This window comes from Aethalodelphis obliquidens, unplaced genomic scaffold, assembly GCF_003676395.1.
Source record: "Aethalodelphis obliquidens isolate GAN/ISIS:26980383/991018 unplaced genomic scaffold, ASM367639v1 scaffold5, whole genome shotgun sequence".
NCBI lineage: Eukaryota > Metazoa > Chordata > Mammalia > Artiodactyla > Delphinidae > Aethalodelphis > Aethalodelphis obliquidens.
This window is the reverse complement of record NW_020837949.1, coordinates 17,307,891-17,335,829: the sequence shown is the minus strand read 5'-3', so window position 1 is coordinate 17,335,829 and position 27,939 is coordinate 17,307,891. Positions and strand designations below refer to the sequence as shown.

Here is a 27,939-nt window from a genome sequence, read left to right as displayed (position 1 = left end):
TTTTGTAAACTGAAGGTTTGAAGTAGATGACCTCTGAACTTCCTTTCCACTGTAAGATTTTCTCTCTGTATCTACAGTGTTGTTTTAGTGAGTCATACAATGAAAGTATATTAAAAGTGAAAGCAGACTAAAGTACAGAGACTCTCATTATAACTGTCTTATTGCAGGATCTTTGGTAGGTAATCATAATTATCTCTTATCACTTTAACATCTTTAACATGTCTAACTTTAAATTTTTTAATTTAATTAATTAAATTTTAATCTTTGTTTTGTTTTCTTCACAGTATTTGTAAAAGCCCTTGCTATTGGGTGTGGTACATAGTGTTCAATAAATTTCATTTACTATTACTAGTAGTTATTATCATTTACTGAGTGCTTACTATGCATTTGGCAATTATTTTTTTTTTTGCCGGACGCGGGCCTCTCACTGTTGTGGCCTCTCCCGTTGCGGAGCACAGGCTCCAGACGTGCAGGCTCAGTGGCCATGGCTCACGGGCCCAGCTGCTCCGCGGCATGTGGGATCTTCCCGGACCTCGGCACGAACCCGCGTCCCCTGCATCGGCAGGCGGGCTCTCAACCACTGCGCCACCAGGGAAGCCCTGCATTTGGCAATTTTAAAAGCACGTTACATGTATTAATACATTTAACCTGTACAAAAGCCCTATGTGGTAGATGATATTATTTCCATGTAATGAATAAGGAAATTGATGCATAAAGAGGTTTCACATCTTTCTTCAGGGATAGGGCTGTGATTTGAACTTAGGCAGTTTGGCTCCAGAGCACATGTATTTTCAATTTGAATGGTGGGATTATAGGTGACTCTTGTTTATATTTTCTGCTTCTTTATTTTCCAGATTTTCCACAATGGTTATGTATTATTTTAAATCAGTTTCTTGGCCTCAACACCATTGGCACCTTTGGTAGAATAATTCTTTAATGTAGAGGCTGTCCTGTTGTCCTCTACCCACTAGATGCCTGCAGCACATCCCTTGTTGTGACAACCTAAAGTGTCTCCAGATATTGCTATATGTCTTCTGGGGCCAAGCTCACTCCCATCCGAGAACCATTGCTCTAAATAATCAGGGAAAGGATACAGGAAAAATTACTGAGAAGCCATTGCATTAAAGTAATCTGAGTCACAAAAGTTACCATGACTTGTCTGGGTGAGGAGTCTTGTAAAGTTACTGCTGAAGGTTTGAAAACTTGAGGTCTTTTTGAATCTGGAACTTGTCCTTTATCTTGTTTTCCTAAGAATTGATTATGAGTTTCTAAGATTCATGTAGAACTTTCTAATTTTGATTTTGCTCTATAGGGAAGAAACACCTGGAGAAAGCAGTGCAACATTGCCTTGCACTTCTCAATCTTACTCTGCAAAAGGAAAACCTCTTTATGGATCTTCTAAGAGAGAGTCAGCTGGCTCTAATAGTCTGTCCTTTAGAACAGCTATTGCAGGGAATCAATCCCAGAACTAAGAAGGCTGATAATGTGGTGAACATTGCCAGGTAAGTTGCATTTGTAGGTAGAGAAATGATGAAATGAATGAGATGGCATTCTAGCTTTGATTTCCAAATCTGGTCAGATCCCTAATGCATCGCTTAAAATTTTTTTTTGTCTCATTTTATTATTATCTTCTTTTGCTTCTCTGATTTTAATTACTCTGAACCTTATAATCTTTCTCTTCTTTTTAACTTACTCTTTTTTTTTAAGTACATTTAAAAAAAATTATTTTATTTATTTGGTTCACTGGGTCTTAGTTGCAGCAGGCATGCTTCTTAGTTGCAGCTCATGGGCTCCTTAGTTGTGGCATGTGAAGTCTTAGTTGCAGCATGCATGTGGGATCTAGTTCCTTGACCAGGGATCGAACCCAGAGCCCCTGCATTGGGAGCACTGAGTCTTAACCACTGCGTCACCAGGGAAGTCCCTTTCTAACTTACTCTATGTCCTAAAAATTTCTAAGTACAAAATGACATAATCTTAATATTGTTTGTCTCCTCTTGGGAAATTGGATGTTTGGAGGATAGGACTGGGGAGCAAACTTTTCATTGTATAATCTGAACTTCTGGTGGTTTGCTGGCAGTGCTTGGTGTTCCATGACTGTGGAAGCATCTCCCAATCTCTGCCTTCACCTTTACGTGGCATTCTCCCTGTGTGTGTGTCTGTGTCCACATTTCCCGTTTTTATAAGGTTATCAGTCATTGGATTAGGATTCTCCTTGATGACCTCATCTTAGCTTGGTTAATTATATCTTCAAAGACTCTATTTCCAGATAAGGTCATTCTGGGTTTGACTATCAACATATGAATTTTGGGAAAACATGATTCAACCTGTAACAGGTTACATCTAGTTAGAAGGGAAAACCTTTGTCTAATTTACCCAAAAGTGCTGTATGAGTAGGGGAAGCCCTGATCCTAAATGTTCTGTATCGAGAATAGTAAGAAGCAAAAATTTCATCACATAGTTCCTCAAATGTTCTCTTGTTTTAAAGATACCTATATCATGGCAATACTAATCCAGAATTGGCTTTTGAAAGTGCCAAGATCCTCTGCTGTATCTCTTGCAATTCCAATATTCAGATAAAATTGGTTGGAGATTTCACACATGACCAGGTAACTGATTTTGTTGTTGTTATTTTTTGGTGTTTCCTGAGTACATCTTATTCTTGTATGTGGAAAAATTCTGAGAGTAAATATATCTGTATATGATGGATGAAAGCCTACCCATTTGCTGGGCTGTGATTTGTGTTTGACGATAATACCATTCCCAGTGATACTATATACACTATAGTATGTGATTATACTCTGTATTATGGTATATGACTGTATGGCCTAATGAGACTCTTGCTACTCCAGGCACATTAAAGTGATTATTAGGTTTGTAAGTGCAACTTCTGTTTGTTTTTTGCATCCTTTGTTTCACCCTTCCTCAGTGGTGAGTGAGCCTCTGCTATTCTGATTTCACTGTTGTGAGTTGTCTACTTCCATGGCTTTTTGGTGACCCACATTTGTGTCACTTCATTTGATACACTGGAGAACGTTTTTAGATGTTTTCCTCTTTTAGTCCAATTTATAATAGTTCTCTTTCTCTTCACTGAATAGCTATAATTGGGGAATCTGCTGTTTTTCTTTCTCTTTATAGACATTTGGCCTTTTGTATTTTATGCTGGTAATCACTGCTTTTGCTAGTTGAAGAATATTATTGTCTTTCCGTGTTTTGAAACAGGGACTCTTCTGGCATTCTGGGTGGGACAGATCTTCATTTTATGTGTAACTGTCCCTCAAATTGCAGGACTCTTAGCATCCCTGGTTCCCTGCCACTGTCTGTCAGTAGTAATCTCTAGTTGTGATGACTCAGAATGCCCCCACATATTTCTAAGTGCCTTCTGGAGTGGCAGTACTGCCCAAGTTGAGAACCATTATTTATAGTAAAATATAGATGTCTAATCTGGTTTTTGGATGAAGTTCATGAAACCACATAATTAATTAGGGGATGTTGAATGAAGATTTTCAGTTTGCTGGCATTCATTTGAGTATGAATTGTTATTACCAATTTTAGCATCCTGCTAGAGTTCTTGTTTTTTATTTGTTTTTTTTTTTTAAGTGTATCTGTTTATTTTTATTTTTTTTTTGGCTGCATTGGGTCTTAGTTGTGTCGCACGGGCTCTTCGTTTCGGCACGCGGGCTTCTCTCTAGTTGTGGCGTGCAGGTTTTCTCTCTCTAGTTGTGGTGCACGGGCTCCAGAGCGTGTGAGCTGTGTAGTCTGCGGCATGCAGGCTCTCTAGTTGAGGCGCGTGGGCTTAGTTTCCCTGCGGCATGTGGGATCTTAGTTCCCTGACCAGGGAACAAACCCGTGTCCCCTGCATTGGAAGACGGATTTTTTACCACTGAACCACCAGGGAAGTCCCCATAGCATCCTGCTAGAGTTCTTAAAGGAGGTAAAGTAGTATCTAGTCTCTCAGCCCAGAAATATAAAACTGGTGTATGTGTACATTTCTAAAGAGAGAAGGTGAGAATTTTATTTTATATTTTAGTTAAGATCTGATAGCGTTGAGTAGATAATGAAGAAGTTATGAAATAGCAATTTAATGTTATTTTTTTAAAAAACTAGTTTGATTCTTTGGGAAAGAAAATTAGTGAAGCAAGTTTTAAAACCAATAAACTTTAAAAGTTTTTGTTTCTTTATTTCTATAGCAAGCTAAATGGCACTCAGTTAAGGAACTCAGTTTTATATTAATTAAAAATGTAACTAAAACCTAAATACTTTCCTTGGAGCAGATTTGCCTTTTTTCTTTATAGAAAAATGTTTATAAATATATATCATATTTATCATAGTTTCTCTAATATTTAGTCACTTTAAAATCTTTATATGACTTCAGAGTGTAAGTCAGAAGCTGATGGCTGGATTTGTGGAGTGTTTGGATAGTGAAGATACAGAAGAATTTGTACGTCTAGAAGAGGGTATGTCTTAGATTAACATGTATATTTTTTATTTTATGTAAATGCTTACTGTAAAGAAAACTGTTGGATGTCTAGTGGTGATGTAAGAGAAATTTGAGAATTTGCTAGCATAAAAGTATATAAGGCTTTTGGGAAACCTCTTAAATCTGAACTTAATGTAATGGCTAATCAAGTAAACTAAAACTAAAGAAAACATGGAGGTTTGGGATACAAGTTTTATATTTTTCCATTTGTTATATGTTAACTTTTCATTGTTTTGTGATTTCCACATTAAGGATCAGAACTTGAAAAGAAATTAGCTGGAATCCGTCATGAAACAAGAATCCACATCTTGAATCTTCTCATCACCTCTCTGGAACGCAATCCACCAAATCTTGCTCTCTACCTATTGGGCTTTGAATTGAAGAAACCTGTCAGTACCACAAACCTACAAGACCCAGGTATAGCCATAAGACACATAGGCATTTATTTCTTTTCATATTTATGTTGCTAAATGGTCATTTATTGAATTCCAGGCTCATGGGATAATTCATTGAAAGAAATAAATAATGTATGAAAGGTAATGTGATGGGCCAATCTTTAGGACTTAAATCAAGTGTGGACAAACTAAGCCTTGAAAAGTTAGTATTTAATACATTTTCTGTATCAATATTTGAAAGGATGTTTATGGTAGGGTATATGTATATGGAATTTAAGTTTTATAACGATATTAAGGTTTTTAATGCAGAAATTTGAAAAGAGAAGCTGAATTTCCTTTTGGTTTTATGCAGGAGTGTTAGGTTGCCCTCGGACCTGCCTTCATGCCATCTTAAACATCTTGGAGAAGGGAACTGAAGGGAGAACAGGCCCGGTGGCAGTGAGAGAATCTCCTCAACTCGCTGAGCTGTGTTACCAGGTATACAGAGGGCTGCACTTTGTAGCACCTAGGAGAAGAAGCTTAATTAGATGCTTGATTCCATCGCAGATATGAAAGAATAACAGTATGACTGAATTGAAATGAGTTTCATTTAGCGGTTTGACCAGTCTTTCATTTATGGATAAAAATCCTGTAGATCTACATGATCCTATATGTTGATCACTTGAAAAATAAGGGAAGTTGGATGCATTTAGACCAGATAATGTGGGAACTTTTCAAGGATGCTGTGTTTCAAGTTGTTTCTTTTTGGTGATGAGAGTAGTAGATTTGAGTCAAAAGACCTCTGGTTCCTATCTCTGCCCCTTAACTAGCTACGTCACCTTGGGCATACCATGAAACTTCTCTGAGTTTTTAAATCTGTGAAATGGGCTGTTGTGAGACTTACATGAGAATGCAAGAATGTAAGTGAAAGTACTTTTTAAGAACCATGTAAATTATGCTGCCCTATAGCTATATGTAAGGTGGTAGACAGTGAAATTAATGTAAGTTTAAACTGTAATGAGAACTGTTGTCTTACTTGTGTTTTATTCTTTTGTTTATTTCTTGTTTTATTCATTTTATAAGTATTTTAAGAACTAGGCTTTATAAGATACGACTAATTTCTCAATTTAAGTGACACCCTGATTCTCATTTTCATGATAAGAAATGCGTCATTAACTTCTAGTAACATGGAGATTTTTCTTTGTTATTTTCCTGTTTTTCTTTTTGTAATTCTTTACTGTTTTCCTCTATCCTCTAGCTATCCAAACAGCCCTTCACCTCTGAGTACTACAGCTAGGTCTTCCTGTGAATCCCTTAATTTGGGAACAAACTTGATGTATATTTTAGCACAGTGTTACAGATTTTGACATATTTAGGTAGAAGCAATTGATAAGGTTAATCATCTGGGCTAAAGGAGTTAGGCAGGTGAAGTAAGTGAATGAAACCAGATTTAAGACAAATAGATGGGGAGGGGAGGGAGAGGAGAATCTGGCAGACTGGAGAGCACATGCCCTGCTACTCAGCCCCTGCTCATTTTTACCCTGTTGGGATGCAGGCCCTGGTTTGCCAGATCCTCTGCTTATCGAAACACTGTACTGGCCAAACAAAACATGTCTAAACCAGCAGTCTGCCAGTTTATTACACGTGCTCTATGACTTTGCTACTCAAAATGTGGACCAGCATCATCAGCATCACCTCTTGGAAGCTTGTTAGCGCAGAATCTCAGGCCCCACTCCAGACCTGCTGAGTCAGAATCTGCATTTTAACAAGAAGCACTGCTCCATTTTTAATGAAAGAGGCTTCCTTTACCTCTAGGTTTATTTATTTATTTGTTTGTTTGCTTGTTTATTTATTTATTTAGGCTGTGTTGGGTCTTCGTTGCTGTGCGCAGGCTTTCTCTAGTTGCGGCGAGCAGGAGCTACTCTTTCTTGCGGTGCACAGGCTTCTCATTGCGGTGGCTTTTCTTGTTGCGGAGCACAGGCTCTAGGCGCGCGGGCTTCAGTAGCTGTGGCTCGTGGGCTCTAGAGCGCAGGATCAGCAGTTGTGGCGCACAGGCTTAGTTGCTTTGCGGCATGTGGGATCTTCTGGACCAGGGGACGAACCTGTGTCCCCAGCTTTGGCAGGCAGATTCTTAACTGTGGCGCCACCAGGGAAGTTCCAACCTCTAGGTTTATACTTCACTATGCTTCAGGAAAAAATTAAACCTCTAAGAAGAACTTTTTAGTTTAAAAATAAATTTGATCAAAATAAATAAATAAATAAATTTGATCATATGGAAGGGAAATAATTTGGGCCTTATTGATACTTTCATCATCCAGCAGTATGAGGTCTTCTGGTTGAAGCGTTGACACTGAATCTTGTGCCTTTGCTCTCTTCACTTTAACGATGGAAATTTTTCCTACCTGGTCTTGGGAACTAGGAAATGTATCACGCAAACCCTTGCAAAGTGGCTCTTCATGCTTTTGGAACTCACTGTTGTGTCCTTCTCCCTCTAATAGTATTACCTCTCCCATATCTGAGCATATTTGAGCATCTGTTCTTGAAGCTTCTTAACTTACCATCTAATATGAATAACTTGGTTTTGTTTTGAGAAGTTCAGTATTTATAGAGTGTCAAAAACAATATCAAAGCTGTTTGAAAGACAAGCATACATCTGTAAGTACTTAAGCTTTACCTTGTGTTCCCTTCTTATCTTTTCCTTGGGTATACATGTTATTTATTTAGGTATGTTCAGTAGACATACAGTTTTGTGTCCCCCCCACCCCCCCGTAAACTTTCTACGCTGCTACAGTATAAATTACATTAGGTTGTTTCTAGTCTTTTTACTTTGCTTTACTCAACATCTTTAGTTACCTTTTGTTATTTTATATTTTTCTTAAGACTGTATTTCTAGACACAAATTGAATTTACAGTCCGTTGTCGTTACTAGTTGTATAGTCACAGCGAACACTGAACTGGTGAATACTGAACCGTTGCTCTTTGGGAATACATAGAGTTAGATGCCTGCAAGGGATTCTCTGATCCCAAAGTTTTTATCAACTGATTAATACATAACTTTGGTTTTTAGAAGTTACTTCTGAGTAATTTGCTACTAATAATAGTTAAAATACTAAAACTGTTAATTAACTACATGTATATATATTGGAGTTGGCCAAAAATGTCGTTTGGGTTTTTCATAACATCTTACGGAAAAACCCGAACAAACTTTTTGGCCAACTCAATATTAATATATTTAGGGTGATTTCAAGATTAGTCCCATAATACTGTTGTCAGCATTCTCCAATTGTATTCCAGTATATTTTGAGTTAGTGTGCCAAGAACTGCTTGTAACTCTGAGCTTTTATGTTATATGTACATGTGTTATCCATTTTGCTTTAGTTGCTAATGGGTCTTAGTTTCCACTTAGTAGATTTAAGTTTGCCTTTTTTCTTAAAATGTATAATATAAAAAGCTGATTTGGCAGTTTTCTTATTTTACTGTAATTCTTTAGGTGATATATCAGTTATGTGCATGCTCTGATACATCTGGTCCTACTATGAGATACTTGAGAACCAGCCAGGACTTCTTATTTTCTCAGTTGCAACATTTACCATTTTCTAACAAAGGTAGGACATTATTTTCCCTTATTATTAAAACAAATCTGTAAAGTATGTGTTGAGTGATTTTTAATTTCATAACAGTTGGGGGTAGCGGTTTTAGAATTTGTGGAATTCTGTTCTCATTTTATTACTTTGCTTCTGTGTTCCTTTGGGTTGCTTTTGTAATTTGTTCTTGAGAAACCTGATGTTTTAACTGCCAGCATAAAATTATTTTAAAATAGCCTGTTAAGGATGGAATTTGATCCTTTTACTAACAAATAAAAATTTAAAATTGTGTTGAAGGGATAAGAAAATATATAAGAAGATTCTGGAAATTTAGATTTTTTGAGTGAAATTGTTTCATAAAAATCTGTTTTACTTTTGTTTCTTGTGTATATATTGAAACGAATTCAGGTCTTGAAATGAAAAATAGAAAACTAATTACGATGGAAACTATAACTTTAGATTATTGGCCTGATCAACACAGTTATCCCAGGCTACCTATGTTTTATAGGATTCTATTTTATATAATTTTCTTTTTGATCAAGTTATAAGTTTTCTGAGTTCATATTATATCCAGACAGTAGTGGTTTTATTGAGTTTTTTTAAAGTTTATTTTGTATTATCTTTATGTTTTAGGAAATCTAGGCTCACAAATTTCGTAATAAATTTCCATTACTAGTAGTTATCAGCTTCTATTTACTTTTTAGAGTATGGTGTGAGAGACTGTTAGGAATTACCTAGTGGTAGAAAATTTTCACTTCATTTTCATAATAAGTGTATTTTATTTTTAGCTCTAAGATTTTGTTTATAAGGTTTTTAAGAAACCCTTTTTAATACCTAATTAGAAAAAAACAGTTAATATCTTGCCTGTTACGCTTTCTACTTTTTAAAAATTGATCTAGCTTTGCTTGTAATCATTATTACTAGCAGTAGTAGTAGTGTTTGGTGAATTTTATATTTATAAAACTGTCATAATTTAGGACTTCAAAGCCAGGCATATTGAAATAATATTGGATTCAAAAACTTATATTGTATAAGGAATTCCCAGTTTTAATTATATATTAGACCAAATGTCCTTCATAATCTCAAGACATCATAAAATTATGCAATTTAGATTTATTTTAGTTTTTAAAAATGTATTTGTTTCTGAAATAAGAATCAAATTTTATGATAGTGTGTTTTTTTAACAAGTTAAATATTTGCGAATTACTTGAGTTTTCTTTTTTATTTTCATGATTCAAGGATTTATTAAGTCATACATGCAAAACATACTGCTAATTGCATTAGCAAAAGATCAATGTAAAAACACTCCACCATTCTGCAACTGTCAGCTTAAACGATTTTGTTCTAGTGGTTGAAAGGTCCAAGCTCATATTCTTGCCAGTGGGTAAGTTGTGCAGAACTTCGTTAGCATGAGCACAGGGTTTACATAGCCTCACAGACCCCAAGGAACATCGTTCGGGCAAAGACAGGAAGTGTGTGTGCACTCAGTGAGGCAAGCGGTGGGGGATCAGTGTTATTAGTCTAGGTGCAGTGTCGGTGATCTGGCAAGGTTTACAGTTTAAGAATATCTAAAGTATTTTAAAAACTGTAAAGCTGCAGCGCATGATTTTTATACCTAGTTACTAGAAGACCAAGGAAAGCACTTATTGGCTTTGAATAAAGTAACATGAAAACAGGAATGCACTTTTATTAATCTACAAAAAATTTTTTCTAATGCATATTCAGAAAGATTTTATAATACAAGGAGGCATATTGCTCATTAAGAAGGGGTTCTAGGGGCTTCCCTGGTGGCGCGGTGGTTAAGAGTCCACCTGCCAGTACAGGGGACACGGGTTCAAACCCTGGTCTGGGAAGATCCCACATGCCACAGAGCAACTAAGCCTGTGCGCCACGACTACTGAGCCTGCACTCTAGAGCCCACAAGCCACAACTGCTGGGCCCACGTGCCTAGAGCCCGTGCTCCACAACGGGAGAAGCCACTGCAATGAGAAGCCCATGCACCTCAACAAAGAGTAGTTCTCGCTCGCTGCAACTATAGAAAGACTGCGAGCAGCAATGAAGACCCAATGCAGCCAAAAATAAATAAATAAATTTGTAAAAAAAAAAGGGGGGGGGTTCTATAAGAAAAGCAGTTATACTAAGTTTGCAACTGTGAGAATGACCAGATCAAAGATGCATTAAATGCCCAATTTCAGGAGGGATAGGCAGGTTTAAAGAAAAGGAAAAGCTTAAGAAAACACTTACTGATAATACTGACCTTTCTTCATCATCTACTGCATTTGACAGAAATTAACCTTTTAAAACTTTTACCTGTGACACTTTTCATAGTTTAATTATTACGTATACAATGTAGTGTAAATTTCCATATTTTGTTAAAATACTGTCTTCATCTGATCACAAGTGTTCCACACACTCCACCCAGTGCACCCACGGCCAGAGCAGAATGCTTCATCGGAGGGAGCATGGGAGTAAGAGCTCTGTTCAAAATCTCACAAAAGCTAATACACTAATTTGTTCAAAAAATCTCTCTATGAAATCAAAAAGATTGATCCAAAGAGCTGAGCTGTTACATTCATTCATTATGATGTAAAGTACAATGTTAGGTAGTGAACACGGGCTGGTAAATCAGGATGCATTAAATGACAGCGTTTCAGGAAGGAGGCTGTACTGCTCTTCACGTCTGAAACTCATTAGCGAGCGTCTGCATCTCCTGCCTCAGAAGCTACAGTCTCTTCCAAACAAAGGTCTTTAAACAGTTTAGTGGTTAGTGTTCTTAGCCCAGCAGTGCAACTTAGTTCACAAGGTATTTTGGCAACTCTTAATCTGAGCAAGAATAGGGGCTTTGAAAAATAAGGCTTTAAGGAAGCTTGTCATTTTAGGGCTAAACTTTAATAGAATGTGAAAGTACTTTAAACAAACAAAACCTGGAAATTACTGATTGGTTCAGAATGGTTTTATGGAAAAACTAATCTGTAACAAAAACTTGGCATTGAGTGCAAAGTCTCCACCATTTGAGCAAAGCATACAAAGTGTCCTGGGGGGACGGGACAGGCAGGAGGGGCCCAGACATTCACAACAGCAGGCATTTTCTCTTTCTCTGCTTGACGGGAGGTGGGCAGAGAACTGCCCAGATAGCTTCATCAAAAACTGTCTTGAGGCCTCGCTGCGTGAGCGCCGAGCGGCATTTGATGCCACTGATCTCCTTGGCCATGGCCAGGGCCTGTGGGTAGGTGATGGGTGTCAGCTTCTTCTCCTTCAGTTTCTCAATCGTGTCTTTCTCATCCCTCAGATCAAGTTTCGTCCCCACCAGGATGATAGGAGTGTTGGGACCGTGGTGTCACGCTTCAGGGTACCACTTTGCACGAACATTTTCAGGACTCACAAGAGAAAAGCAAATTAAGAATCCGTTTGCGGATAGGATAGGGGAAGTAATAGGTCATAATCATCTTGTCCACCTGTATCCCACAAGCCCAGATTCACCAGTTTTCCATCCGCCATAACATTGGCAGAATAGTTGTCAAAGACAGTGGGGTATACTCTCCAGGAAAGGCATTGGTCGTGTAACTGATGAGGAGGCAAGCTTTACCTACTACGCTGTCTCCCGCCACCACACACTTGATGGCCTGCATCTGGTATGGTAGACTCAGAATCCTCTACGTCTGTGTGAAATTATTCTGTTGACAGAAACTTGATTCTCTTTTGTTCTTCAGTTGCTTTTGCTCAACTTTCATACACATATACTCGTTTATTTTTTCTCCCTTGGCATCTGTTTTTTTTCTTTTTTAATTTTCTAGAGCAATAAATTACTATGGTGCCAATTTTCATAAAATATTGACTATGTTACATGGGAAAATATCTGGTGAGTTATGGATTTTAGGTCTGTTCTGATCTTGTGTTATTATACTGGGAAACTAAACATTCATATTTCAATTCCAGAATATGAAATATCTATGCTGAACCAAATGTCATGGCTGATGAAGACTGCCTCGATAGAACTAAGGGTGACTTCTCTGAATCGCCAACGGTCACACACCCAGAGGCTCCTTCACCTCCTACTGGATGACATGCCAGTGAAACCATACTCAGGTGAACATGTGTTGGCATTTGTATTGTTATGCTGCTGACTGGTCTGTGTGAATGCAAGCACAAATCTGAATCTTATGGTTAGTATGTGATTGTAGGCCAAACAAGTTCTTTCTGCCTTTAGAATTCTTTTCCTTAAAACACAAAATCACCCATAATTGCAATTTTATTGTTGTTTCGAGCATTCACATTTTGCTGTATTCATAGACACAGATACACAGTGGAGTTTGTCACACTGAGCCAGCATGACCCAAGATATTCTAATACGTATTTTACATGCAAATTAAGCATAAGCTTTTCTAATCATCTCACTGGCATGGTTGGGTCCTGCCTCTCTTGGAGTTCTGATTATGCTCTCTACAATTGTGAAGTGGATCTCATAGAGATGGAAAGAATTAGATGAATGTTGTTGATAAGTCCTCATCATCTTTGCATTTTAATCATCCGTTTGCAAGGGGCTCTTTGACCTAGAAACAGTGACTTAGAAATAAAATACCTTGTGTTCGTTATTTCCAAATAAATTTTATGAGTGTGTTGTTCTTTTTCTGATTTTTATTACTGATGCTTCAACAGATGGGGAAGGAGGAATAGAAGATGAAAATAGGTCTGTCTCTGGGTTCCTGCACTTTGATACTACTACAAAAGGTAAAGCCCTTTGAATTTGTAATAAATTTGTAGATACGTATATATTAAATTGCATAAAATCTCAAGAGGTAATTAATGCCTGTATCTGCAAATTCTGAACTGATGTAGAAAAGCTATATAAAGGATTGTTTGTCATCAAAAAAAATTTTTTTTATAACTAAGATGATAGTATGGGAAAACAATATTTTTGCGAATGAATGTATTAGAAATAAAATCCAATTTAGATTTCAGCACAGTCTTCAATTTCCAGACTGATGTCCTTTCTGAACATAGTGCTGCCTTAGAGGGTGAGCTGAGTACGGTGGTTAGCTCTTCTCTTCAGTGTCCCAAGTGAAATAGAACTACTTTTTATTATTTCTAGTACGTCGAAAAATTCTCAGTATTCTCGACTCCATTGACTTCAGTCAGGAGATCCCTGAGCCTTTGCAATTGGATTTCTTTGATCGGGCCCAGATTGAGCAAGTTATTGCTAACTGTGAACACAAGAATTTACGGGGACAGACAGTCTGCAATATCAAGGTGAGCGTTGCTTTAGAGCATGTGCAGTATCAAGTGGTTCAGACTTTGAGTCGTTAAGGAAAAAATAACTTTTTATTTTCTAATAGAGCTATTGGTTTATTGGACTGGTTTTCACTTTTCAAACAGTCAGGAAAGAAAACTGAATAGGCCACACTAATTTTGCCTCTATAAAAGGTTCCCTATCACCTACCTCTTAGTAGTCATGCTACCCAGCTATCACAATGGAGTGGTTTTACCCATTTAACTCTCTACCAGGTAAATGGTAATCACCTCACTAGTAGAAAGAAGCTATCCCGTGCAGTTCCACTAACTTTCCTGCCATAGACGCTCTTTGGTATCACTCTCCGGCATGTGAGGGATATACTATTTTTGACAGAAACTTGGACAGTGCCACTATTAGATTATATATAAAGGTATCTGAAACTTTTCCGTCTAGGGCAGTTTAGAGTAATTGCTAGGTTATTGTTCTACCAGTGTCTGAAATGGTCTTATTTTTCTCTCATTTCTCAATTATATAGCTTCTTCATAGAGTTCTTGTAGCCGAAGTAAATGCCCTTCAGGGTATGGCAGCCATAGGACAGAGACCTCTACTAATGGAGGTAAGCCCTGTTGAATATATGTTAGTTTTACCCTTTTAACTACTTAACTACTTAAATTGCCAGTTAGAAGACAAAACAGTGAATTGACTTCTAGTTCATTATTAGTAAACTACTTAGAAGTTAAATTTTAATTGTATCTTTCACTTTTGACTTTGTGACTGTTAAAAGCTGAACTGAAGTTAATGTCTGGATGCCAGAAGAAATAACATCTTTTCTGCTAAGTTAGTTGAGGATTTTGTAACCTTTTCATATTGTGTAATAGAGTTCACTTGCTCCCTATCAGCGAGGAAGGAGTCATTTGTCACCACAAATGGGGAGATACGGGTCAGAGAGCAGGTGGGAAGAACCACATTCATGGAAACACAGTTGGTGAGGTCAAAGCAAGAGGCAAAGAAATAAAAGACACATCAAGGAAACATGCCATTGAACTTGGGTTTTAGGGAACTCTAGTGTTCCAGAGTAAGTATAACTAGACAGTTGCAAGAAAAAAGAAGATGGGGTTAAAAACTCATTTCCACGCACATCACCTCTGCCCTCTGCCTTACACATGCGCACGTGCGTGCACACACACACACAGCCTTATTTATTATTTTTCATAGCTCTGGCTACCAGTATAATGTGAAAAGTTATCTGCTGACTTGCAAGCATGTGGAAGGTTTCCAGAGTATTCTATAAATGTTTTCGGATTAACTGACAGTGTTAAAAATAGGAACCTGTTGTTTAAAAGACGTTATTTGCCTGTGTGTTAACCTTGCAATTCAATTTCTGCGGCTTTAGGAAATCAGCACTATACTTCAGTACGTGGTAGGAAGAAACAAATTGTTGCAGTGTCTTCATGCAAAACGGCATGCTCTAGAGTCATGGAGGCAGCTGGTAGAAATTATACTGACAGCTTGTCCTCAGGACCTCATTCAGGCAGAGGATCGACAGCTGATTATTCGTGATATTTTACAAGATGTGCATGATAAGGTGACATGCTTCATAAGTTACTTTATACTGCCAAACGAATATTTATATCATTTAAACATATAGTTTGCCACTCCTTTTTTCCCATTTGGAGTAAACAGAGTTGTGCAATGCCAGTGTTAAGACTTTTCTTGAGAAAGGTATTAACTCTGTACAGTAATGGTTCTCAACCAGAGTGTGTATCAGAATTTTCTAGGAAGCTTTTTAAAAATCTACATGACACATCTTACCCTAGACCTACTGAATGGGAGACTCTAGTGGTGAGGCCATTATGTTAATTTCCATGAAAAACCTGTAGGGAATTCTGATAGGGCTCCCTTCTGGTTAAGAACATGTTACCCAGCATTCTATTTAAATTTCTTTTTGTGTATTAGCTTCTACTGTCTTTGAACAATACAATTCCATTCTTATATTCTTATGGTAATTGAAAAGCTAAATGTATAAGACATGTTAATGACTGTAGCTGAAAGCAGGGTGCTCACTCTGATTTGTCTTTCTGCTTTAAGATACTGGATGATGAAGCAGCACAGGAGTTAATGCCAGTGGTAGCAGGTGCTGTGTTCACCCTGACCGCTCACCTAAGCCAAGCCGTTCGCACAGAACAGAAGCAGCCAGTAGTCTTGGGACCCGGAGAGGCTCATTATGCTTTTGTGCTTGATAACTCTTTCACCTCACCTCCGCCTGCAGAGAATGCAGTGGTGGGGTTCGCTTCTATTGGAGATTCTTCACTTCATATCATATTGAAGAAACTGTTAGACTTCATTTTGAAGACAGGTTTTTTTCATCTAAATTTTCTATAACTTACAACTTCTGTATTTGTTTTAACTTAATTTGAAAAAAGGTTTTTACGCTACCATATTTTCCTAGGTGGCGGATTCCAGCGAGTGAGGACACACCTGTATGGCTCTCTGCTTTATTACTTACAGATTGCCCAGAGACCGGATGAACCAGACACCTTAGAAGCAGGTAGAATTAGATTTCTGTCTTTTCTGTGTTTAGAGATTGGTTACTTTAAATTTAAAAAAAAAATCACCTTTTCATCTTTTGGCTCAGCGAAGCTATAATAAATGAGTATGGAATCAAAGTGCTTGCTCTAAAGTCAAGGAAGAATGTTTAGTTTTCTAAAATTGTGACAATAGTACAAAAGTAATGTAAGCACAGACCCTCAAATACTACTTTAGCTTATATATTTTTGTAACTCCCACTCACCTCTGGTCCCATTGAACAATACATACAGTACATATCTTTTAAAATAGCTTTGTTATTCCATAGTATAGAAGTACCATTTGTTTAACCATTTGCCAAATTCATAAGTGTTTAAATTGTTTCTAATTTTTTACTATCACAAAAAAGCTGCATCAAATATTCTTTTATATGCCTATATATTTCTCAAGAAGGATACTTCATGGTGGAATTTCCATGTGAAAGAGGGTGCACATTTTTATTTTAATAGATTCTACCAAATGGCCTTCTACCAGCTTAAATTCTCATCAGTAGTATACATATGTCTTTTTGTACTAATGTGAAGTTTTTCTTGGATAAATTCCAAGGAGTAGAATTTCTTGGTCAAAGATCTGTGTATTTAAAACAATGATAAATCAACTTTGTAAACTATAGTTATCTTATTTTGGCTGCACCGCTCAGCTTTTGGGATCTTAGTTCCCCAACCAGGTACTGAACCCAGGCCCTTGGCAGGGAGAGCACGGAGTCCTAACTACTGGACCGCCAAAGAATTCCCATATAGTTAGCATTTTTAAATAAGAGTTAATAATATGGATTCTTTCATTGCCAAATGTGAAAAATGTTTTTAACTATTCAGGAGACCAGCGTATAATACTCTTTGCCAGAGTTACTCTGCTATTTAAGAACTTGTCATAAGTACCTTCTCGTAATGGGCTCCTTGTGCTTTCTGAGAACCTTAATGAGTATTTGTTATTTTGTTTTTTTATAAATTTATTTATCTGTTTTTGGCTGCGTTGGGTCTTTGTTGCTGCGCGTGGGCTTTCTCTAGTTGTGGCAAGCGGGGGGCTACTCTTTTTCGCGGTGCGTGGGCTTCTCATTGTGGTGGCTTCTCTTGTTGCGGAGCATGGGCTCTAGGCACGCGGGCTTCAGTAGTTGTGGCTCACGGGCTCTAGAGCACAGGCTCAGTAGTTGTGGTGCACAGGTTTAGTTGTTCCGTGGCATGTGGTATCTTCCCGGACCAGCGCTCAAACCCGTGTCCCCTGCATTGGCAGGCAGATTCTTAACCACTGCGCCACCAGGGAAGTCCTGAACACAGATTCTTAAAAACCACTCTGTGTGTAAGACTTAGATTATCTCATATTATTCATTACTGGCTATATATTTTTGTATAATATCTCTCTTAGAATGTAATAATAGCCAAATGATGTATTTATAGGAATTTCCTACCAGCATAAATAATACACAAAAATATTTTTAAGGTCGTTAAAAATAATAGTTCAGAGAAACTTTTTAAAGAAATAGGAGCTTTTTTTAAGAGAGATAATCCGCCAATACACCTCCCCCATTTTCCTCTTGACTAAAAAATGTTTTTAACGTTGTATTTAGTTGAATTGGCAAAAATCACCACTTAACCACTAGGTGGAGCTCTACAACGTGCTTTATAAGAAGTCATTATCAAGATGTGGTAAAAGCAGTGTGACCATAAAAGAAGATTCTCCTTTTTTAAAAAAAAAAAATCTGTTATCTTTTTATTATTATTATTATTTATTTTTATTTTTCTTATTTTGGTTGTTCCGGGTCTTAGTTGTGGCTCTTCGGCTCCTTAGTTGTGGCATGCATGTGGGATCTGGTTCCCTGACCAGAGATCGAACCCGGGCCCCCTGCACCGGGAGCGTGGAGTCTTAACCACTGTGCCACCACGGAAGTCCCTCTCCTTTGTTTTTAATTTTCAAATGATCTATTTTTAGAGCAATTTTATCCCTTAAGTAGCTTTTTTTTCTTAGTCATAATTACTGCTTATTTTGACTTGTTTTAGATAGATAGCAAAGTACTTTATTCCCTAGATACTAGTGTTTTTAATTTTCAAATTAGAAATATTATATTTAATAAATATTTATGAGCACATACTTTTGTGCTAGTGTACCTATTTTCTGTTGTTTTAAAACAAAAACTGAATTTTTAATGTTTATATACTTATTTTTTCATACCACTTTTTCTTTATTTTTACATAAACATATGTACTGAATACTGGGCAGCCATTTTCCCTGTTTGGTATAAAAGGAATCTGACTTAGAGAGGCTAAGTGACTTGCTTCTTTTTGACAGATCTGAGAATTAGAATTCAGTATCAGCAATGTATTTGTAGCTCATATCACAAATGACTAATTTCTAATAAATAAAGAGCATCTACAAATCAATAACCCAACAGAAAAATGGGCAAAGGATATGAGCAGTTTAGGGAAAAGGAAATTCAGACGTCTCTTAAGCATATAGTTAATTTTCTGAAAATCCATATGGGTGGATCCTATCACTTTGAGCTGGCAATGCAGTAGATCTGGGGAGGAACCAAAGCATATATTGGGTTGGCCCAAAAGTTCATTTGGGTTTTTCTGTAAGATGATATGGAAAAACCCAAATGAACCTTTTGGCCAACCCAATATTTTTTTTGATAAAATTATTTGGAGGATCTTATATGTTTCCTTAATTAAGAACAGTGTAGTTCAAATCTGACATTGTTTTTGCATATGTAATTCCTGGGGCTTAGTTGACAGCCATTGACATCACAAATATCTCTCTTTGTATTTTTTTCACCTTTTTATTCTCTCTCTTTTCTACCAGTGACCACTAGAAAGAAAAAGTGGATAATTTGACCAGACCCTAAATGTTTAATATGAACCCCAATTATTATGTTCTTAATTTCTCTATTGATCTGTTCCTTAAGCTCTAGTATTATAAAAATATTTCACATTTAAAAACAGATTGATAATGACAAAGATATATACTTTTCAGCATATTTTTAATCAGATTAATGTTTTCAATAAAAGTTTATAAAGCCAACCTATAAAGTTATGCTAACACCTCAGTGTAGAGGATATAGTGCATCCTCCTTAATTTTATTTCTGTGAGATTAGCCCTGTTTGAATGTTTTGTTGTAATTTCAGTAAAATGGATTATATTGCTTTTAAAACAGATTCATTTTTAACTTTCTATTTTCTAGGAGCTTATCATTCAACTTTAATTTATAGTTGATTGATATAGCTGTATGGAAGATGTCAGTTAGAATTTTTAATTTAAAAATTTTTTAAATTGTAATTTTAAGTACTTTTATTATAAGTTTTTCTCATATGTTCTATTTTCTTCTAAACTGGCTTTTCTTTTTAAGTTTGACAAGTTAATGGTACTCGGTAGTATCTTTTATTTATAAATAAGAATTAGGAATTATAATAAGAATGAAGAATTTTCTGCTCTGCTCATAATTCTTCTGGGCTATTGCGACTTTTGATCAAGAATATTCCTGTTGTTCTTTGTTTATGAAACCATAATATCCAATCATCTTTTTAAAAGAGATTAGAAAAGATAATCTCTTGCCATTATTAAATTTTTTAGGATCCTATCATGAGATTTTCAGTTTTTATGGTCTAGGTGTTAGTATGATCTAGAATTATAGTACAAGTACACCTCTGATTTTAGTCATAAAGTAGTGGGACTAAAAGGATTTCATAGAGCATCTTGCCTGTTGTTAACTCTGTTCTTGTGAATCTGACTCCAATAAGTGACTTAAAAATACAGTACCAGGGGCTTCCCAGGTGGCACAGTGGTTGAGAGTCCGCCTGCCGATGCAGGGGACACGGGTTCGTGCCCCAGTCCGGGAAGATAACACGTGCCGCGGAGTGTCTGGGCCCGTGAGCCATGGCTGCTGAGCCTGTGCGTCCGGAGCCTGCGCGTCTGGAGCCTGTGCTCCGCAACGGGAGAGGCCACAACAGTGAGAGGCCCGCATACCACAAAAAAAAAAAAAAAAATACAGTATCAGCTACAGGAATTCCCTGGCAGTCCAGTGGTTAGGACGCCGTACTTTCACTGCTGAGGGCGTGGGTTCCATCCCTGGTCGGGGAACTAATATCCTGCATGCTGCATAGTGTGGCCAAAAAATAAAAATAAAATTAAAATACCAGCTGAGGCTATATATATGTGTGTAGTGGGTGCAGGGTTTATGCTTGATGTGAATTTAGATGTACATTTCTCACCACTCCTTTTATTTTTTTTACAACCCGAGTCAGGTCCTAGAACCTTAGAACCTGACTAAAAATTCATAATCAGATATTTTAAAAATATCTTTTAGGGCTTCGCTGGTGGCACAGTGGTTGAGAGTGTGCCTGCCAATGCAGGGGACACGGGTTCGTGCCCCGGTCCGGGAAGATCCCACATGCCGCGGAGCGGCTAGGCCCATGAGCCATGGCCGCTGAGCCTGCGCGTCCAGAGCCTGTGCTCCACGACGGGAGAGGCCACAACAGTGAGAGGCCCGCATACTGAAAAAAAAAAAAAAAATCTTTTAGCTTTTATTTTTTTATTTAAAAATAAATATTGATTATAGGAAATTTAGAACACACTAATAAACAAAAGGAAAAGTCACACATTTTACCTTCTAAGATAACTATCACGACATTTTGGTTATAGCCAGCCATCTTTTTTTATTGATTTAAATCTTCCCTTTCCTCTCTATTTAGTATTTTATCAACTTTTCCTGCCTCATTAAGTAACATTTTTAGTACCTGTATAGATTTTGCCACTTATGGATATACCATAATTTATTTAGCCTACCCATTTTTGGACATTTAGATTATTTCCCCTTTTTACAATACAAACAAAAATCAGTAATCATTTGGTGGTTGATTATTTTTAGTTGTTCCAGGAAGCAGGAAACATTAATTGGGTTCTTGCTTTCATAAAATCTTTTATCCTAGTAAAAATGGCAATATATGTGTTTATAAAACAATAAGCCTTAAATTGGATGATATAGACCAGACGCCAGCAAGCTTTTTCTGTACAGGGCCAGATAATAACTAATTCAGACTTTGCAAGCCATATGTTCTCTGTTGCAACTACTCAACTCTGCCATTATTGTGCAAAAGAAGCCAGAGATGTATGCTATGTTGCATTAAAATTTTATTTACAAAAACAAGTGGGAGATCACATTTTTCCCACGAGCCTTAGTTTGCCAACCCCAAGTATAAATTACAAGTTAAGAAGAGAAAGGAAATTAAGAGTTTTGCTGGACTCTTCTGGTGGGGTTGCATTTACATAAGAATGTTTGAACTAAGGAATTCATGGCTAAAAAATGTTAAACCTATAAAGTAGTGGCTTTCAGACTTTTGTCCAAAGCCTTTATTCAGATAATTTTGTGGCAATCCTATGCGTAAAACAGAAGAGGAGATGCCATAGCTCCTCAGGCTGGGTTCCTGAAAACCCACCCACCATTGTACCCCACCCTGAGAGCATCTGGTGGCATCCCTGGAGCAAAGTTTCTAAACTTGCCTTTAAGCTGTCAATCAATCAGTAATTAATATTTGAGCTTCTACTATGTGGAAGACACTGTGCTAAATTCTGGAGAAACAGTGGTAGACAAGACAGAATCCCATTGTTAATAAGCTTACATTCGATGTGAGGAGACAGAGATACAAGCATGGAAACTAAAAACTAACATAATTTGAGTAAATCTGATAAATAAGTACTGTGGAGAAGATAAAATAGTACTGTGATATATTGTGTGTGGGGTGGGAGGAGGAGGGAAGCTGGATGTAGTTGAGGAAGTGATATTTGATAGAGGCTGAAATGATGAAGAGGAGGCAGTCATGCTAAGATCTGGGGAAGAATATAAAGAACAGCTAGTGCAAAGATCCTGAGACTGAAGGAAGTGCTGAATTTGAGGGCTAGTGTGGCGGCAGTGTTGGGGTGGAGGTGGAGAGTGGAGGGAGGTGAAATAGAAGTACATGGGACCAGGTGACCAAAGGAAGTGACACGGTTGAGAAAATAATCTCATACCCTGCTTTGACACTATTGGAAATTAACTATGACTAAAATAAAATCAGAGTAGTGGTAAAGATATTTTAGGGAAAAAATAAACAAACAAAATTAAAAAAAAAGACCTCAGGTTTGACTGCTGCAAACTTTATAGTGGAATATAGGCCACCTTGTGTGTACTTTTTTTTTGTGGTACGCGGGCCTCTCACTGTTGTGGCCTCTCCCGTTGCGGAGCACAGGCTCTGGACGCACAGGCTCAGTGGCCATGGCTCATGGGCCTAGCCACTCCGCGGCATGTGGGAACTTCCCGGACCGGGGCACGAACCCGTGTCTCCTGGATCGGCAGGCGGACTCTCAACCACTGCACCACCAGGGAAGCCCTTGTGTGTTATTTTTATTTTTCATGGTTAAACCTGCTTTGTTTTGCCCTCCATTCTGATCACCCTGTCTTGAGAATCTTTCCACAGTTTAAAAACTGCTACTGTTGGCATATATACACTACCAAATGTAAAATAGTTAGCTAGTGGGAAGCAGCTGCATAGCACAGGGAGATCAGCTTGATGCTTTGTGACCACCTAGAGGGGTGGGATAGGGAGGGTGGGAGGGAGACGCAAGAGGGAGGGGATATGGGGATATATGTATACGTATAGCTGATTCACTTTGTTATACGGCAGCAACTAATGCACCAGTGTAAAGCAATTATACTCCAATAAAGATGTTAAAAAAAAAAAACTGCTACCATGTGCTAGTTGGGGAAAAGTCATAAGATTAGTTTCAAATACAGATTATTGCTTTATGTAGTATATTTATGAAACTTTTCTAAAAGGTTTACAGGAATCTATGTAAAGCATATGATCCTATCTTTAATTATTAGTGTTCCTTGAATTAAATTAAATTTAATTAATTTAAATTATCTTCATAATGAGTATACCTTTTCTTTTTAATAAATATTTCAGTTAAAAAATATAAAAGAATAAAATATCTGTTTTTTGGAAGCAGATCTTTGTCTGCTTTGTACCTGCTCCTTTGTAGCCAAATTCTCATAGATCTCAATAAAAGATAAAACCAGATTGATTAGTGGAATAAATACAGGAATGTTTCTCCTGGGGTTTCATAGTTCATTTTGATTTTTTTAAGGATAGTTTATCCTTTTCCTAATACCATTGTTCTCAGAGTACATGCATGGAATAGTGCATTGTGTTCTTAAAGTTTACCTGCCTAGACTCATTGGTTGATGGGTCTTTGTGTGCAGGCAGTAATGGAAGGATTTTTCTGTTGTTGTCATGTATGAGGTGTAATTACTCAGTTACCAAACTGCTTTTTGCTGGAGTGTTTTATATGTCTTCTATTGTAACCCTTTAGCCAAGAAAACCATGTGGGAAAGGCTGACCGCCCCTGAAGATGTGTTTAGTAAATTACAGCGAGAAAACATAGCCATCATTGAGAGCTATGGTGCTGCCCTCATGGAAGTGGTCTGTCGAGATGCTTGTGATGGTCATGAGATTGGAAGGGTACAGTAACTCCTGCTGAGTATTATAATTGGATAGATATTTTGACTTATTAAGGCATAAACTGGATCAGCTTTTCAAATGTATGTTACATATTGGGAATTATTTTCTGTAATGTATTTTAGTGAATTTTCTTATTTACTATAATTTTGAATTTCTGTTTTGTTCATTCATATGTTTTGTTTACTTACGTTCAGAATCCTTTATTTGTTCAGACTGTACCCTCAGAATAATCTTTTTGCTAATTTTGAGATTTGCCTTACACTGGTAGAAATTAACCAGCAGAGATGCTGGTTAATCAAGATCTTGGCATAAGAGAATGCTGAATATGTAGCTTTTATACTGAGTGTATCTTTCTCTGCTTTTTCAATGAGTATTTGCATTTATATGTCTTTAAAATATTATGTCATCCTGGTGATAATACAGTGAGAAGATAATTCCCTGCTGGTGGAAAATTACATAGCATTTGAATCATGTAGTACGCTCTCAATTATGTTAAAAAAATATTTGGGAAGACATAGAACAAAGTAATCTTTGTTTCTCAGATAATGTATTTTCTGTATAAGTTTTCTGTTTTCTACAAGGAGCATGTGAAACTTTACAATTAGGGGGGGAAAAAGCTATTTTTAAAAATCCCTTTCCTCCAGCAAGTAATGTTTAGATTTTGCTAAAATATATTTAATGCCATTATTTTAATGTGTTAGGTTTTGTTTCAGAAATATAACTTTACCCTGAAATTTTTTCTTTCATTAACAAATCAAGATTCTGGATACGTACATACATTTTTCTCAAAAAAAAAAAGAGAGAGAGAATTGTATTGTAGGCAACCATTCTCCTTGTAAGAAAACTTTTAAACATTTCCAGATAAAGGGAGTTACTGTTGTTGATTTTGGTAGCCATCTCCACATTTTGGATTTTGATGTGTTCTTCCGTCAGATGCTGGCACTGGCTCTACTTGATCGGATTGTCTCCGTAGATAAGCAGCAGCAGTGGCTTCTGTATCTTTCTAACAGTGGCTATTTGAAGGTGCTTGTGGACAGCTTGGTAGAAGATGACCGTACTTTGCAGAGCTTACTCACTCCACAGCCTCCCCTTTTAAAAGCCCTTTATACATACGAATCCAAAATGGTAAGGCTTTATATTCACTTGAAGTTAGATCAACAGGTCACTTCCTCTTGAGGTTAAGGATATATTAAAGAAAATTAACGTGGCCTACATTTTGCATGTTTCTATCATACAAACTGTAATCATTTCTAAGGAGTTTTAAATTTGGGCACATGTGCTAGAACTGTATCTTCTGAGCATGCCAAAGTTGAGTTGAAATGATCCTGAGAGGGTTAGTTGGGTACTGAGACTGCTGCTTACTCACTTCGATTGCTGGTGGTGGCAAAGCCACATGACACCCAGTGGTCTATGAGGAGAAGAGTGAGCAAAAATGTCCTTCCGCAACGAAAATCAGACTGTTAGTTGCCTGTTGAAATTCCAGTGTAGATGTGCTGGTTCTACTTTAAACACAGGATTTTTCAGTACGGTGTATATAATTCATTTCCTTTCCTCCAAATCTGTTTTAATTTCTGTTTCCTCCTGCTTAAAAATACCACAAATGTCACAAAAAGAGAAGCACTAAAGTCTTAGATTCTTCATTAATTCTGTTTTCCTTCCTTCCTTCATTTATTCAACAAGTATTTATTAAATATCTGTTACATGCCAGGTATGGCACTAGGTAGTAGAGATACAGCTGTGAGCAAAACAATCTTCCCTGCCCTCCATAAGCCCACATGATGATTTAGTTGAATGCTTAATCCTTGCAAGGCGTATGTAGCACTTCAGATACGCTGTGCCATTTACTCCTCATAAAAATCCTATGGTTAAGGTGGTATAATATGCCCCTTCCTAGCTAGCTCAGAATTTCTCTTCACCAGTGATTACAGATCAGAAAGGTGCTATGAGAAAGTCTCATTTTAATGTGAGACGCTTGGCTCTGATCTCTGTACTGATGATTTTTGTTTCATAACTTCTTAGGCATTTCTCACAAGAGTGGCCAAGATACAACAGGGCGCTTTAGAGCTGCTGAGGTCTGGGGTGATTGTGAGGCTGGCACAATGCCAAGCCTATGACATGCGCCCAGAAATGGACCCACAGGGGTAAGCATCCATATCAATTTATTTATTTTTTTTAATGGTTTTTATTTAAAATTTAATTTTATTCATTTTTTTATACAGCAGGTTCTTATTAGTCATCTGTTTTATACATGTCAATCCCAATTGCCCAATTCATCACACCACCATCCCCACCCCCTGCCGCTTTTTTTAAAGTTACCAGTAAAGGATTATTAAGGGAAAAAAAAAATTTCAAACATAATTTTGCCGTTTATAATTCTGTTGGAGCAGTACTCTCATCTTGATGGTTTTGTTTGGTCATATACCCCTGCCATTAACTAATAAATGAAAGTTGCTAATAAGGGTAAAAGTGGGTAGGTACCTAGTGCTTTCCATTTTAGAGCAGTAATGTAAGAGGGAAATGGGAGAGCATTTTGTTAGACGTTTTTCTTCCCAACTTTATTGTTCTGTTTAGTAGAAGTACATGTTTTCAGTTATACTTGTCTTTTAAAGTATTGTAATGAAATTATAATTTGTTGTGGATTTTCTTTTCTTGATGACTTGAATAGTATTTTATATTTTTCTCATTTTAACATTTTACCAACTGCTTGCTAATTTGAAAGCTTCAAGTGAAATTATTTTAAGTTTCAAACTTTCTAGCAGATTTCTCAGTTGAGTTTGAATATGAATTTTTTCTTTTTTGTCTACATGGCTGCAGCATTGTTAGGGCCTATAGCATACCCTCCTGCTGTTAAATAACAATTTAGGTCAGTTTGAGTAATTTTCCTCAAAAGATCCATTGCCAAATTGTATGTTTGAGTTTTTCAGGCTTAACTATAGAAATATTTTACTTCTAGAAAAGAAAATTTTTTTAGTATAACTTTCTAAGGTTTTAACACAAGAGTCACCTTAGGTGAAGAGGATTGAGTAAATTGTATTCCTCAGTTCATGGCACATTATTATTGCCTGTCTTTGGAAAGCCTTTCTGTTATTTCTTTTTATTTCCATATTCTGCTTTCATTCTCTTCTCTTCAACAGGCAACCATTTTTTTTGTTCAAAAATTTAAATAGAAATATTTACAATAAATAATAGTTTATTAATAGTGTTCTGAGACCTCATCTTAAAGGTTAAGTGATTTTACAATCTCATTTTAATTTTTAAAATCTTGTTTTATTTTATATAATGGACAATGTAGATTCATTTTTGGCTTTGTGTGTACAAGAGGGAAATTTGGGGAGAGTAACTTTTGTTTCTGTCTGTTTCTCACACATAGTCTCTGTGGCCCAAGGGAATATTTAGAGTAGAATAAGTATGGGGAATTTTAGCACTGTCTTTTCAAATTTATGCAATTATTCTTTACGAAGATTTTTAAAAATTCAGATTTTTTCACTAACTGTACCTCTGGGATACAGAGTCCTCATTAGTAGCTTCACATCTTAATTAGCCACCTGTGATTGTTTGCCGTGGAGATGGTCGGGGACTGTTTTAACTGTTGGACTGCTGCTCTCTCCTTGTTCACTGGATGCAAATCAAGCATGTTTGGCCTGAGAGATGCCCCAGTGTTCATCCCTACTCCAGTGGACCGATACCGCCAGATTCTGCTTCCAGCTCTCCGCTTGTGCCAGGTCATCCTCACATCTAGTATGGCCCAGCACTTGCAGGCAGCAGGGCAGGTAAGAGGAATCCTTAGTGTAGAAATCATCAAGTGCAAAATCTTTATTTTACAAATGCAGAAGCCCTAGGCATAGAACGCTTAACGTGAATTTACCTGAACCGTTCTGTTTGTGGCAGAGCTGGGTATTGAAAATAGACCCCTTGCACTTTGCTCTGAACTTTATCCGTCTGTTTTTGTACTCTTGTTTGAATGAAACACCACAGCTAATCAATAGAATAGTGAGATAGAAGGCAAGAGATCTAAATTTGTTGTTCTGCAAAAGGAAGCAGTTATTGTGATAGAAATAAGCTGGCTTCTAAAATGTAATTTAACCAGGTATTTATTAGAGAATGCTGTTCCTTTATTAGACCTTGCAGAAAATACAAAAGATAAATGATGATGCCACATTTAGTTGTGATGTTTAAAGAATGAGTAATTTAAATAAGTGAG

The 27,939-nt window shown here is 37.0% G+C and overlaps 1 protein-coding gene and 1 pseudogene across 3 annotated transcripts in view; one reads left to right on the top strand and one right to left on the bottom strand.

Annotated features, from left to right (window-relative positions):
• The window catches only part of NUP205 (nucleoporin 205), an 81,177-nt gene that overhangs the window by 32,316 nt on the left and 20,922 nt on the right, over positions 1-27,939 (top strand). For all 3 annotated transcript variants that reach the window (XR_003431873.1, XM_027101811.1, XM_027101810.1), the window contains exons 18-34: positions 1,313-1,502; positions 2,486-2,606; positions 4,373-4,454; positions 4,730-4,894; positions 5,225-5,349; positions 8,342-8,456; positions 12,372-12,521; positions 13,092-13,163; positions 13,525-13,682; positions 14,201-14,281; positions 15,059-15,250; positions 15,754-16,021; positions 16,115-16,213; positions 23,590-23,738; positions 24,672-24,863; positions 25,758-25,879; positions 27,370-27,508. Coding sequence is in view for 2 of the 3 variants with exons in the window: in XM_027101811.1 (XP_026957612.1) it covers positions 1,313-1,502; positions 2,486-2,606; positions 4,373-4,454; positions 4,730-4,894; positions 5,225-5,349; positions 8,342-8,456; positions 12,372-12,521; positions 13,092-13,163; positions 13,525-13,682; positions 14,201-14,281; positions 15,059-15,250; positions 15,754-16,021; positions 16,115-16,213; positions 23,590-23,738; positions 24,672-24,863; positions 25,758-25,879; positions 27,370-27,508 (2,420 nt within the window). In the remaining variant the exon portion in view is untranslated. The remainder of the gene's footprint in view (positions 1-1,312; positions 1,503-2,485; positions 2,607-4,372; positions 4,455-4,729; positions 4,895-5,224; positions 5,350-8,341; positions 8,457-12,371; positions 12,522-13,091; positions 13,164-13,524; positions 13,683-14,200; positions 14,282-15,058; positions 15,251-15,753; positions 16,022-16,114; positions 16,214-23,589; positions 23,739-24,671; positions 24,864-25,757; positions 25,880-27,369; positions 27,509-27,939) is intronic.
• On the bottom strand, positions 10,889-12,365 carry LOC113618065 (ras-related C3 botulinum toxin substrate 1 pseudogene; annotated as a pseudogene).